Source organism: Lithobates pipiens, unplaced genomic scaffold (genome assembly GCF_037356315.1).
Source record: "Lithobates pipiens isolate NorthernLeopardFrog02 unplaced genomic scaffold, aLitPip1_a1.2 Scaffold_18, whole genome shotgun sequence".
Lineage (NCBI taxonomy): Eukaryota > Metazoa > Chordata > Amphibia > Anura > Ranidae > Lithobates > Lithobates pipiens.
In genome coordinates, this window is record NW_027507758.1 from 351,567,621 (window position 1) to 351,582,630 (window position 15,010).

At 43.5% G+C, this 15,010-nt stretch overlaps 1 protein-coding gene across 1 annotated transcript in view; it reads left to right on the forward strand.

The window, feature by feature from the left end:
- Positions 1–15,010, forward strand: part of LOC143988151 (putative cation-transporting ATPase 13A4) — a 191,484-nt gene that overhangs the window by 128,584 nt on the left and 47,890 nt on the right. Inside the window, exons 18-21 of the mRNA XM_077487480.1 lie at positions 650–774; positions 3,782–3,945; positions 6,727–6,849; positions 14,691–14,770. Coding sequence (XP_077343606.1) covers positions 650–774; positions 3,782–3,945; positions 6,727–6,849; positions 14,691–14,770 — 492 coding nt within the window. The remainder of the gene's footprint in view (positions 1–649; positions 775–3,781; positions 3,946–6,726; positions 6,850–14,690; positions 14,771–15,010) is intronic.

Here is a 15,010-nt window from a genome sequence, read left to right on the forward strand (position 1 = left end):
TCCAGTGACAACTGTCATCATTTGACATCATGTGACCAGAGGCAGTTAGAGCACTAGTATTCCTAGTATTGCCCCTTACACACGATCGGAATTGTAGTTGGAAAAAGCTCTGATGGTTTTCCCGACGGAATTCCAACGGGATTTCACTCAAGCTGTCATGCATACACACGGTCACACCAAATTTTGACTGTCATGAACACAGTCATGTACAACACATACAACGGGACTAGAAAAAGGAAGTTCAATAGCCAGTAGCTTCCGTCTCGTAGTTGAATCTGAGCATGCCTGAGTTTTTGCGCATTGGAATTGCAAACACACAACCGGAATTTCCAATAGAAACTTTTTCCGTCTGAAAAATTGAGAACCTGCTCTCAATCATTTGCTGGTGGAAATTCGGCCAGCAAAATTCCGATAGAGCATACACACACATTTTCCAACGAAAAGCTCTCATCTGTCTTTTGCTGGCAGAAATTCCGACCGTGTGGAGGCGGCATTAGGGGATCAGCTAAGACAGCCCCATATCTCTGCCAGTACATGTTCCCTTTTAAATAAATTGTAAATACTGTATATTGCCACTTTTGCAGGTGTTGTCTGAAGTTTATTGAACTTATTTCAAGATTAAATTAACTATTATATGTTTTGCTGTAAGGGATGAAGTGGAATCTGACTTATCCTTCCTTGGACTTCTAGTGATGGAAAATCGTCTTAAACTGGAAACTAGGCCAGTATTACGGGAGTTATCTAATTCTGCTGTCAGGACTGTTATGATAACAGGTACAATTTCATGAGCCATATTTTCATTTTATATTATATTTTCATGGTACAATTTCTTACCAATTTGACATTGGTGCTCTTGCTGTGTGTGCATAGTACATATATATATATATATATATATATATATATATATATATATATATATATATATATATATATATATATATATATATATATATATAATTTATGAAAGAGGTCCCCAACACACTTTTAATGTGGTCTGTATTTTTTTTTTAAAGTGCCTTGATGCAGCAATGTGGCTTCCACATATGCTTTCAAAAATGTATACAACTAAAACCTCTGCTTTTAACCTTAGTAGATGAAACAGATTATAGTGGACTTGTCGTCTTTTACCTCTTGTTCTGGTTACAGCTGTAAAATTTTGGATATCATACCTCCCAACATTTTGAGATGGGAATGAGGTACACCTGCTAGCAAATGTATGTAGGCATAGGACATGCCCCCTTCCATGCCCCTTAAAGCAGACATAACCAACAAAAAAAAGGTTAATTAAATCCACAAATGTTTATTTTTAACCACTAATATTTCTTTATTCTGGCTTTTAAAATTGAAAAATGCAGCAATTTAGAATTTGGATGAAAGTTTTAGCACTGGAAAACACTTTTTGAAAGATTAAAAAGTGCATTTTATATACAACTATATAGATCAGACCAAAATCAGGGACAAATAAGGAGGAAAGAGGGACAGAGGGACATTGCTCCAAATCAGGAACGGTCCCTCAAAATCAGGGACAGTTGGGAGCTATGATACCACTACTTAGGGAAAATAGAGAACATAGCAAAAATAATTGACATGGGTTTAATCCTTTCCTACTAAAATGGCAGTTTGGGCTGATTCGTATAAATTGCCATCTGCAAATATGCATTCTTCCTGCAGCATCATGTATAGTAGATAGGGAATCCCAATTATTTATATATTAAGGCGCCAACCACATCGCTTTACTACACGGAAGGGATAGATGCAAGTGTGCAATGCTATACTTTTTAAATATCCTAGAAGAATTGTAACACAACACTAGGAGTGTATATTGTACATACTGTATTTGGAACTAGAAGACCATTTAACCCCTTCTCACCATTGCCTCCCAGCCCTTTAAGAACTTCTAGATGCCAAAAGGCGGAGGAGAGTATTCAGGTCATGTGACCGCTGTGATTGCCTCACTCACAGTGGTCACATGATTGGAAAGCTCCCAATTGAAATGTAAGCATAGGGAGCTTTACAGTCCCTACCTGTGACTGTGCTAGGAGTGCGCAGGGCAAGTTCTCTCAGCACAGTTTTGTGTTTACTCACCTCAGGGCCGCATATATATGGCCTCTCGGCAAGTGGGCTTTAACGTATATGTGAGCAGCCAGTGGGAAGAGGTTAAACCTAAAACACAGGCTGACCTTTACAATTAGGGCCCTAAAAGCACACATGGTTGATTTTGCACTAGAATACACACCCCCGGCTTTAGTAACCTTCTTATTGTGAAATGTCATTTGATCTACTAAACTGAAACTATGAGTTAAAGTTATACTAAACACAGACAATTTAATATACATGATCCCTTCAGTTTACATATATGGGATTCCTTCTATTTACATACTGTCTATGGGTTAACAAAGGTACACTGTAATGATATCTGGGGAGGTTCTGACAGTCACAGCCTGCTCTACAAACCCCCCAGCCTGTGTCTATTGTGTTTATGAACTTAGAATTACAAGAAGGTGATGCCTCCATCAATGAAGATTTAGTATCCTGCCCCCATAATTTAGAGCTGCTAAGTGGGCGTGGAGGAGGAGGAGATGTAGTATACGCCCATATATGTGACTTAAAGCTACATGGGCTGCTCAGGGACGAAATGCTCAGCATAGAAACACTCTAAGAGGGCTTTCACACTGCGCCGCCCATAGCGTCGGCGGTAAAACACCACTATTTTTAGCAGTGTTTTACGGTCGGATTCGCGTAATAGCGGTGTTTTGCCGGCGGTATTGCAGCGCTGCCCCATTGATTTCAATGGGGAGCAGCGGTGGAGGAGCGGTAAACACACCGCTCCTTCACCGTTCCAAAGAAGCTGCTGGCAGGACTTTTCCTGACGTCCTGCCAGCGCACCGCTCCGGTGTGAAAGCCCTTGGGCTTTCACACTGGAAACAATGGTGCAGCAGTTTGAGGGCGGATTGCAGGCACCATTTCTAACACTATAGCGCCTGCAAAACGCCCTCGGTGTGAAAGGGGTCTAAAAACGCTAAAAGCCAAGCATGCTCACTAACTGCGGCAACGGTTCCAGCTGCAGCAGGAACACAGACAGGAGAAGGTGGTACAGAACAGCAAGAGCAGCCAGTTTTTCTGCAGAATACTGAAGAAAAATCCCATAGTGGCTAAGTGAGTTTGATCAGCATGCAATAGCATTTATTGATAGTTTTCACTTTGGATTTAATGTCACTTTAAGCATTTGTAATATTTTAAACAGTTGTATAACTATGGCAATGGTCTTTTAGGCCCCTTTCACACTGGGGCGGGAGCGGCGTCGGCGGTAAAGCGCCGCTATTTTTTGCGACGCTTTAGCGGCGGTCTGCAGCAGCTAGCGGGCCGTTTTTAACCCCCGCTAGTGGCTGAAAAAGGGTTAAAACCGCCCGCAAATCGGCGCTTTGCTGGCAGTATAGCCGCACTGCCCCATTGATTTCAATGGGTAGGAGCGGTTTAGGAGCGGTGAATACACCGCTCCTTTCACTACGCCAAAGATGCGGCTAGCAGGACTTTTTTCACCGTCCTGCTAGCGCACCGCTCCAGTGTGAAAGCCCTCCAGTTTTCACACTGGAGTGAAAGGGGATGTTTTTTTCAGGTGCTACACAGGTGCTATTTTTAGCGCTGTATCACCTGAAAACCGCCCCAGTGTGAAAGGGGCCTTAGTACTGGCCAGATTACCTGAATGTTCTAGAGGACATTACACTGTATCATTTCCGGTAATTACACTCCTCTATATAACATTACAATGCCTGTCGCCTAGGTGACAATCTTCAGACAGCTGTGACTGTTGCTAGAAACTCAGGGATGATAAATACCGCCAGTAATGTGATTCTGGTTGATGCCCAAGAGCCCACTGACAATAGCCTGGCCTCCATCACGTGGACTCTACTATCTGGACTGAAGGCAAAGAATTTAGATGATGTGGTAAGTAGCATTGCTATAGTGCTACTTTGGCCTGGGTTGCTTGTTCATGCCATGAAATATATTAGCGTTGTTAAATATTTTTTTAAAACATCCTGTTTCAAGCTCACCATTTTTCTGTTTTTAAATCTCTATAAACCACTTACATTCACACATGCAGTGTCAATAGCTTGGGTGAAGGTGACATTTTATAGTTAAAACGTCAGCATGATTAGATTAATGTATTGAATGAGGCAGTCAAATTATTACAGAATGATTTTGATATAATTTACAGTATTTTGAATGTGTACTAATTATGCCCCTGCTGTGCACACCGCCCTGTGGATAAGTCACCTGACATGCACTGTCCAGTAGATGAGCAAGTCCAGTAACAATAGTCATTCAAGTATTTGAACCTACCCAATACTACAAAGGGAGCTCTTGTAATACTGGTAAATTAACTGGAAGTCAGGAATAAAATGTATTCCAGCACTGGAGCACAAAGCAAGCACACAATATTACCAAAAGTATTGGGACACGTGCCTTTACATGCACATGAACTTCAATGGCGTCTCAGGCCGCGTACACACGAGAGGATTGTCCGTCCAACTTAGTCCGCTGAAACGTGTTTCAGCGGACAGTCCGCTCGTGTGTGGGCTTCAGCGGACTTTTTCAGCGGACAGTCTGGCGGACTAAGTCTTTCGGAATTTCCATAATATTGTCCGTCCAAACTTGGTTTCAGCGGACAGTCCGCTCGTGAGTAGGCAAGTTGGACGGACTAAGTATGGCGCATGCTCAGAAAGGATTTACACGGCCGAAGGTTGCATTGCAGTGTATTGGATGTCGTATTTCTAGTCCCGTCGTACATGCTGTACACGTCATCGCGCAAGCTTTCAGCGGACTGTCTGTTCATCATGTGTGGTCAAGTCCGTTCATTCAAAAGTAGGACGGACTGTCTGTCGGATTGTCTGACGGACTTAGTTGGACGGATAGTCCGCCTGTGTGTACGCGGCCTCAGTCTGTAGGGTTCAATATTGAGTTGCCCCCCTTTGCTTCAACTCTCCTGGGAAGGCTGTCCACAAGGTTTAGGAGTGTGTCTATGGGAATGTTTGACCATTCTTCCTGAAGGGCATATGTGAGGTCAGTCACTAATGTGGATGAGAAGGTCTGACTCGCAGTCTCCGCTCTAATTCATCTCAAGAGTGTTTTATTGGGTTGAGTCAGGACTGTTTGCAAGCCAGTCAAGTTCCTCCACTTAAAACTCGCTCATCCATGTCTTTATGGATCATGCTTTGTGCACTGGTGTGCAGTCATGTTGGAACAGGAAGGGGCCGTCCCCAAACTGTTCCCACAAAATTGGAAGCATGAAATTGTCCGAAATATCTTAGTATGCTGATGCCTGAAGATTTCCCTTCACTGGAACTAAGGGGCCAAGCTCAACCCCTGAAAAACAACCCCACACCATAATTCCCCCTCCATCAAGTGATTTGGACCAGTGCACAAAGCAAGGTCAAAAAGACATGAATCAGAGTGAGTTTGGGATGGAGGAACTTGATTGGCCGTACAGAGTCCTGACCTCAACCTGATAGAACACCTTTGGGATGAATTAGAGCAGAGCAGGCCTTCTCGTCCACATCAGTGCCTGACCTCAAATGAGCTTCTAGAAGAGTGGTCAAACATTCCCATAGACACACTCCTAAACCTTGTGGACAGTCTTCCCAGAAAAAGTTGAAGCCGTTATAGTTGGGCCAACTCAATGGTGAATCCTATGGACTAAGACTGGGATGCCATTAAAGTTCATGTAAAGGCAGGAGTCCCAATACTTTTGGTAATATAGTGTGTGTCTTGGTGCCTGCCTGCCTGCCTGCCAGACAGTTGTGTTTTCCAACTTGGTATTCCTAATGCCTAGAATCTTGAGGTGCAGTGATAAATATCTACCCGTTTTCATGGGTCAAATGCTTGATCTGTGCCTCCTAACTCTCAAGCTGCTCTATTAGCCAGTTAGGCTGCTTCATACATGAACTCTATATGTTAAAATCTTATTTTATGCTATTGTAGTGTGCTGAGCCACAGTTTTGTTTGCATACCTGTAATGCTTCTCAACGGCACAGTCACTGGGATGTACCAGCTATATACTGTATCTCCAGAATGTGTTAGGGTGGCCCATTACTTTCTATGGCAGATTCTGGTATATGCATTTGTTGTTCCAGGTTCTCTCTTATGCCTTGTACACATGGCCAGACATTCCGACCAGAAAAAATCTGATGGATTTTGTCCTAAACTGGTGTTGCATTCACATGGTCGGACAAAGTTGTCGGAAATTCCAATTGTTAGAAACGTGATGACGTTCGTTCGTTATGACGGGACTACGTTGAGGCTAATAGCCAATAGCTTTGGTCTCGTAATTTGATCTGAGCATGCGCGGCAATTTGTCCAATCGGAATTCTCTACAAACGTTCGGAAAAAGTCCGATTTGATTTTTTGAATTTCAGTTGGAAAAAGTCAGATCGGATTTTCCGACAATATAATCCAATCAGACCTTTTCCATCGGAATTTCTGGCCGTGTGTACAGGGCATAACACCTTTTTTGTAACAGTTGCCAGTATTTATCCTGCTCATCATGTTAAAACGTGTCATTAAACCTATACAGTATAATGTATATTCATGGCGTGAATACTTGTATTTGATTGTTTTTTTACTACATTTATCTGCAGTGTTTGACTTTACAATCAGAATGTTTATGGCTAAAATGTGCCAACTATGACCCGTTTCATACATATCTTATATTTTATCTTGGAATTGCAGAATATTTATATTGACATACAAGATAAAAACAAGCCTGACAGTGAAAACCTGCCTTATTATTTTGCTATGACGGGAAGCTCTTTTCAAGTTATATTACAGCACTTTAGCAATCTATTACAAAAGGTAATTGCTTAAGATTATTTTCAATAAAATACATAAAATGTTGTATGTTTAAAAAGAATAGCACTTGGGGGGTTTCAACAAAAATATTTCCATAAGCTTATATATGTATTTGACATATTTGATGCATGTTATTTACTGTACCGGTAACAGCCTCTGTTGTGTAGATCACCAAAAGCTCTGAGATTGCAGCTCGACCTGCCATCTTGGATTTGATGCCAGCAGTCCTCAAAGTTGCCACTCAGATGACACTGTATAATTTTTTCTTTCTCTAGGTCTGTAGAGCCAGCCTTCCAATTGTGTGGAGTACTGTGCAGTATGAAATGAGTAGGGATGAGCCAATGGTTGGAATGAGTTGATAAACTGCCAAACATTTGGCAGGAGTTGGAAATTGAATATAGAAGCCATAGTTCTACCATTTCTATATATGAGAATATCCTGCTGTCACTGGTAGCTTAGAAAGCAGCAGGAGCTTGCTGTTTCCCTTGGAACCACTGACATCACCCAGACATGTAGCCAAAGGAACAGGGACAGTGATGACATGTATGCCCCTTCCCTTAAATCACTGATGACTGCTCAAGAAGCCCTAAGTCATGAGTACTAGACATGTGCATTCGTTTTCGTCCGAATGCATTTTCGTCCGAATTTCAGCTATTTTCGTTTTCGTTTTGACAAACGATAACGAAAGCACAAAATCCGAAAAACGAAAGATCCGACATAAATAAATGCTTTATTTTCGTTTTCATTGTTACAACAGTTCGATATAGAATAGGAGATTCGACATGACTCTGACAACAATCTGTGTCTATAGAACCTGTGTTCGAATGTGCTTAACCTTACCTCTATTAGTCCAAGATTATATAGAGAAAATATTCGACAGAGAAAAAAGATTTGACAGAGAGAAAAGATTCTGCAAGATACTGTCCTAAAAAGTGTTTGGGGACCCGGGTCCTGCCCCAGGGGACATGGATCAATGCAAAAAAAAGTTTTAAAAACGGCCGTTTTTTCGGGAGCAGTGATTTTAATAATGATTAAAGTGAAACAATAAAAGTGTAATATTCCTTTAAATTTCGTAGGGGGGGGGTTGTCTATAGTATGCCTGTGAAGGGGCGCATGTTTCCTGTGCTTAGAATTGTCCCTGCACAAAGTGTCATTTATGCAGGAAAAAAAGTCCTTTAAAATCACTCGCAGCTATAATGAATTGTCGGCTCCCGTAATACAGAGAACACTCATTGGAAGTCATTGATAAAAAAATAAATAAATAAATTTTAAAAAAAAGCGTGGGGGTCCCCCAAATTCAATTACCAGGCCCTTCAGGTCTGGTATGGATATTAAGGGAACCCTGCCTCAAATTTAAGAAAAAATTTGACGTGGGGTTCCCCCTAAATATCCATAACCAGACCCTTCAGGTCTGGTATGGATATTAAGGGGAACCCCGCGTCAAATTTAAAAAAAAATTGACGTGGGGTTCCCCCTAAAAATCCATACCAGACCCTTTATCCGAGCACGCAACCTGGCAGGCCGCAGGAAAAGAGGGGGGGACGAGAGAGCGGCCCCCCCTCCCTCCTGAACCGTACCAGGCCACATGCCCTCAACATTGGGAGGATGCTTTGGGGGTCTGTGACCCCTCAAAGCACCTTGTCCCCATGTTGATGAAGACAAGGGCCTCATCCCCACAACCCTGGCCGGTGGTTGTGGAGGTCTGCGGGCGGGGGGCTTATCAGAATCTGGAAGCCCCCTTTAACAAGGGGACCCCCAGATCCCGCCCCCCCCCCGTTTGAAATGGTAAGGGGGTACAAAAGTACCCCTACCATTTCACAAAGAAAGTGTAAAAAATGGTTAAATAAAACAAACACACTTTTGAAAAATTCTTTTATTAAAAATAAAAAAATAAAAAAAAAGATTCCAGCGGCGGTAATCCACTCTTGCTATCCAGCGACGGACGGTCATCTCTCCAGCGATGTCTCATCTCATCCAGCACAGCGAATCCTCCGTCCTTCTTCTGTCTCCGTGGAGGAGACACTGCAAGGATTCCGGCGGCTGACGTTTCTTATATACGGAGGGCGGGGCCACCCGTCACCTGACCCCGCCCCCCTCTGACGCAAGGGGAAACCCGGGGTTCCCTGTGACGTAGGGGTGACCCGCACCCCTCTGATGTAACACAGGCAGGTTTCCGTTACATCAGAGGGGGGCGGGGTCACCTATACGTCACGGGGAACCCCCGGGTTTCCCCTTGCGTCAGAGGGGGGCGGGGTCAGGTGACGGGTGGCCCCGCCCTCCGTATATAAGAAACGTCAGCCGCCGGAATCCTTGCAGTGTCTCCTCCACGGAGACAGAAGGATGGATCGCTGCGCTGGATGAGATGAGACATCGCTGGAGAGATGACCGTCCGTCGCTGGATAGCAAGAGTGGATTACCGCCGCTGGAATCTTTTTTTTAATTTTTTTATTTTTAATAAAGGAATTTTTCAAAAGTGTGTTTGTTTTATTTAACCATTTTTTACACTTTCTTTGTGAAATGGTAGGGGTACTTTTGTACCCCCTTACCATTTCAAACAGGGGGGGGGGCGGGATCTGGGGGTCCCCTTGTTAAAGGGGGCTTCCAGATTCTGATAAGCCCCCCGCCCGCAGACCTCCACAACCACCGGCCAGGGTTGTGGGGATGAGGCCCTTGTCCTCATCAACATGGGGACAAGGTGCTTTGAGGGGTCACAGACCCCCAAAGCATCCTCCCAATGTTGAGGGCATGTGGCCTGGTACGGTTCAGGAGGGAGGGGGGGCCGCTCTCTCATCCCCCCCTCTTTTCCTGCGGCCTGCCAGGTTGCGTGCTCGGATAAAGGGTCTGGTATGGATTTTTAGGGGGAACCCCACGTCAATTTTTTTTTAAATTTGACGTGGGGTTCCCCTTAATATCCATACCAGACCTGAAGGGTCTGGTTATGGATATTTAGGGGGAACCCCACGTCAAATTTTTTCTTAAATTTGAGGCAGGGTTCCCCTTAATATCCATACCAGACCTGAAGGGCCTGGTAATTGAATTTGGGGGACCCCCACGCTTTTTTATTTTATTTTATTTATTTATTTATTTATTTTTTTATCAATGACTTTCAATGAGTGTTCTCTGTATTACGGGAGCCGACAATTCATAATAGCTGCGAGTGATTTTAAAGGACTTTTTTTCCTGCATAAATGACACTTTGTGCAGGGACAATTCTAAGCACGGGAAACATGCGCCCCTTCACAGGCATACTATAGACAACCCCCCCCCCCTACGAAATTTAAAGGAATATTACACTTTTATTGTTTCACTTTAATCATTATTAAAATCACTGCTCCCGAAAAAACGGCCGTTTTTAAAACTTTTTTTTGCATTGATCCATGTCCCCTGGGGCAGGACCCAGGTCCCCAAACACTTTTTAGGACAGTAACTTGCAAATTAGCCTTTAAAATGAGCACTTTAGATTTTGAACGTTGGAGTCCCATAGACTTTAATAGGGTTCTAAAGTATGCTATATACTAGCTCCGTCGAATCTTCTTTATACATTGACAGACACCATAAGCCTTCAAAGACAGATTCGACCGTGATTCATGTGGATTTTCGGACGAATGCAATTTTTGAACGAAAAACGAAATAAATAAAAACGAATTTCGGGAGTAACTAAATAAATTAAGTTTTCAGACGAAAACGAAATTCCGAAACGAAATATTTTACTCTGCACATGTCTAATGAGTACCAGCAGGATCAGTAGTGTGTGCTGGTTTCTTTTTTCAGTGAGTCGGCACGCATCGTGGTTGATGATAGATTTACAGCGAGGAAGGGTGTTTTTTTTATTATTATTTAAATAAAAGACTTGTCAAACATTAGGATGCTTTTATTTATAGAGAGTTCTGGGTTTGTCAGTGGACTCCTTTGAGGTGATCCCACATGCCCAATTCAAATCCATACCATTTTAACTTAACATTCTGGCTGCATGGCACAAGAAGGTACATTTTCTGCCATAGTAGCTCACAAATGCAGCCCTGGTTGGACTCTGAAAGATTCCCATGAGGAATGCCAACCTGACAGGCTGAGGAGGAGTCACTGGAGGAAACTTGTCTCTCAATCAGCATACTGAAGATATGAGCAATTTGGTTGCCTTTTAGAGCTGGGCCTCTTAACTACAAGGCCATCCGATCTGGATTTATTAGAACATCACAAAAGCTGTTGCACACATTAACAATCAGGGAGTATCCAGAAGTCTTGCAGCTCAAAAAGAAGTGCTCTTATTCTGACTTGAGTGAAACTTAGAAATTACATTAGAACTGTGTCACCCTCAGTGATGTAAGTAACTCAGTTAAAATAAACGGAGTTACTTAACGCAGTTACTTTAGAGGGTAATGAGTAATCTAACTGATTACTCTTCCCCTCATGATAATGCCGTTCCCATTACTTGGGCTGCGTTACCACAATTACATCTACCGCGCGGGACCAGGTAGACTGGACTAACGAAGGAAGTGAATATCGCCGCCTCCATCGGTGAGATTGACACCTCGCGAGCCCGTCGAGCGGCCCACCCTCCTGAACCATACCAGCCCGTGTGCCCTCAACATGGGGGGTGCTTTTGGCTCCTGCGGCCCCCCACCCCAAAGCACCTTGTCCCCATGTTGATGAGGACAAGGGCCTCTTCCCGACAACCCTGGCTGTGGGTTGTTGGGGTCTACGATGTACCCCTTCCCATTCACCTGGGAAAAAAATAATTTCCCGGGACTGTGACATCATAAGGGGTGGGATCACCATGTGACATCACCCGGTGACCCCGCCCCTTATACCTATATAAGTCGCCACACAACGCGTCCCTGCCATTACGGCCGGAGAGAGCGTTGTGTTAACATTGGAAGGAAGAAGAAGAGGAAGACAGCGGTGGTGGCGACAAGACCGGGCCAACGCTAGTAAAAGGGCTGTAAGAAGATAGCGGAGGCCCGGCAGAATAGCGGGACAAGACCCCCGAAGTTGGAAGAAGACCCCCGAAGTCGGAAGAAGACCCCCAGACGGCGGCGGCGATTAAGGAGAAAGCTGGGCTCCTCCGCTAGTAAAGGAGCTAGCAAAAGAGCAGAAGATAGCAGTGGAGCCTGGCGAGAAGACCCCCGAAGTCGGAAGAAGACCCCCAGAGCTGTCTAATAAAGTACTTTAAAAACCTTGTGTTCTGTTTTTTTTTATTAACACTTTTTTCCCCAGGTGAATGGGTAGGGGTATATCATACTCCATACTCATTCACATAGGGTGGGGGGCCGGAATCTGGGGGTCCCCTTATTAAAGGGACTCCCGAATTCTGATAAGCCCCCCGCCCGTAGCCCCGACAACCAACGGCCAGGGTTGTCGGGAAGAGGCCCTTGTCCTCATCAACATGGGGACAAGGTGCTTTGGGGTGGGGGCGCTCGCTTGTCCCCACCCCCTTTCCTGACCTGCCGGGCTGCATGCTCGGATAAGGGTCTGCTATGGACATTAGGGGGACCCCCACGCCGTTTTTTCAGCGTAGGGCAGGGGTAGGGAACCTTTGCTCTCCAGCTGTTTTGAAACTACAACTCCCATGAGACATTGCAAGACCCTAGCATGACTGCTAGAGGCAGAGGTATGATGGGATTTGTAGTTTCAAAACAGCTGGAGAGCCGAGGTTTCCTACCCCTGGCGTAGGGGTTTCCCTTTAAATCCATACCAGGCGACGGGGCTTGTGAGCTGTCAATCTCGCTGATGGAGGCGGTGACATTGACTTCTTTCGCTAGTCCCATCTGTAGAATATTTAAAAAAAAGTCACAGTTAGTTTGCTGAGTAACTAATTACTTTTTCAATCTAGTAACCGAGTTACTAACACAATTACTTTTTGGGAGAAGTAATTTGTAACTTAACTAATTACTTTTTTAAAGTAAGATGACCAACACTGGTCACCATACACATTCCAGGCATGCAAAAGTGGCTGGCAGACTTCCTCAGTTGACAGCTTCCCTCTACCAAGAAGGGGTTTTGGGATCGCTGGTGAAGATGGGGAGCACCAGGCTTGAACCTCCTGGACGAAGCTACACAACCCCGCTAGCGAAACGCATTGACGTCATCAGCGTCACGTGACTCCTCTTGTCGGCTGTGTCCCGGAAGGAAGCCAGCAGTAAATTTGAGAGACGGGAAGGTGGAAAGACTGCAGTAGATGGTACATGGAGCTACAGCACTGCAGAAAGGCTACGTAGGAGCGGAGAATTCCTAGCTCTGCTGAGGGCTGATAATACATGTAATGGGACCGTTACAGTACTAATCAAGGGATCCGGTATATAAAAGCATCCTTGTAGGTTTATCACTCTCCAAACGCCATGCACTGAACATAGCGACACAGAGGATATGGTATCGTATGGCATCTTATCTTTTGCTTATACTGGCGTGCTATATCGACACTTTATATTCCCTATACTTGGTACCACAGTGAGCAACTCAGTGTATTTGGGACTAATATCTGGACCGTGAACATTTTGTGTTACCCACTATCATATGACCCACTTAGTGGTCCATCATGAATCCCCCCATTTCTGCAGCTATTTCCGCCCCCCAATAGCCCTGTGCATTAACATTATTCCTTAGATGATAATTCATAACAACTGATATGTGGCCACCAGTGTCTTCGAGAGATTGTCATTAGTGACTATCTTCATTATTTTCACAGGACTCTTGGAACATCTTAGCTTGTCCTTTCCTCCTTCCCCCCGCCCCCTCTCTTCCTGCATACAATAGGCTCGAGCCTCCCAGGGACCCCCGTGTGGATATCACTGTCTATCGGCATATTTATGCCATATCTCTTATACGTTGTTCATACGTGGCAGAGATATCCACACACAGATCCTTGGCGTCCGGACGCTTTGTTATATGTTGTATGTACTTAGTGTTGTATGTGTATTTGTCCCTTTGTTGTCACATCTAGAATATAGACTTGCATATGTAAGTCTATATACATTCGGGGATGAGGTGCCTATTTCTTTTTGGTGTCACTGGGTTGTTTGAACCAAATCGTTTCTACATCTAGAATATGTTTGGCATGGTATTTCTGGATGTCATTTAGTTGCACATGTCCACCTACTTTTACCTCCCATTGTGGAGTGTTTTGTTCTTTTTGTAAATTTATAATAAATTTTCATTATTTATCTTCACATTGCATGTTGGGACACTCATTTGGTCTTCTGGTTCCTGCCAGCTTTGACAGGCACACACCAGGTCCTTTTCTTGATAAAATTGGTATTGCTGGCAACAGCAGTCATCTCTGAGAAGTAGGGGAGAATGAAAAAATCTTTTGGTAGTACAGATAGATTTTTAAAAATATTTTGCAACTGAAACCCAATGGTTTAAAGAGTTTCAAAAAAAGTGTTCTCAGTGACTATATCAGCTCATTCATTCCTCCTGTAATTTATTAGCGGAGTTGTAAAAAGATGGGTGAAGAATGTTGCTATTATGGTCAAAAACCCCACCACCAATTTTCATAAATGAGACATGTTGAAAAATCTGTCTGTCTACTAGGTTGGTCAAGTATTAGCTCATGCAAATATGTATGTTAGCATGCTATGTACTATATTTGGTATTATTTAATAAAGCATAAATAGTGTTTTGTGGATCATATTACGACATGGAGTCCTGTACACAGCATTGTGTGAGTCATGTAGATCTCAGCTGAAAACTGCCAAAGTGTTCAATAAAAGTCTGAAAACATTTCCTCAAAAAACCTGCTAGCAAGCATTTCTGCTTAGGCATTCATGGATTTCTGGGTGTGAAACGAATATGTATGGATAGTCTGTACATGATAAATCATGCTGAGCTTGTCTACTGTTATTTTACAGATACTGATAAATGGCACCATTTTTGCACGTATGTCTCCAGGGCATAAATCAAGTCTTGTTGAAGAATTTCAAAAACTTGGGTAGGTAGGCGTATATATGCAATGTATATCATCTGCATTAACCCTTATGCAGTGTGGTTCATCTGTCTATTGGTATATAAGCAAAAGTGAGTTGATCTGTAAGTTTTTTACATTGAGGCTGGAAGTATTTCACACATTTTATTAGTTTTAACTTTTCCTGGATAATAAAACTGACATCATCTGCAGACTCAACATTTATTGCACTGTTACTAACAAAATTTTATCTTGTGCAACTCCATC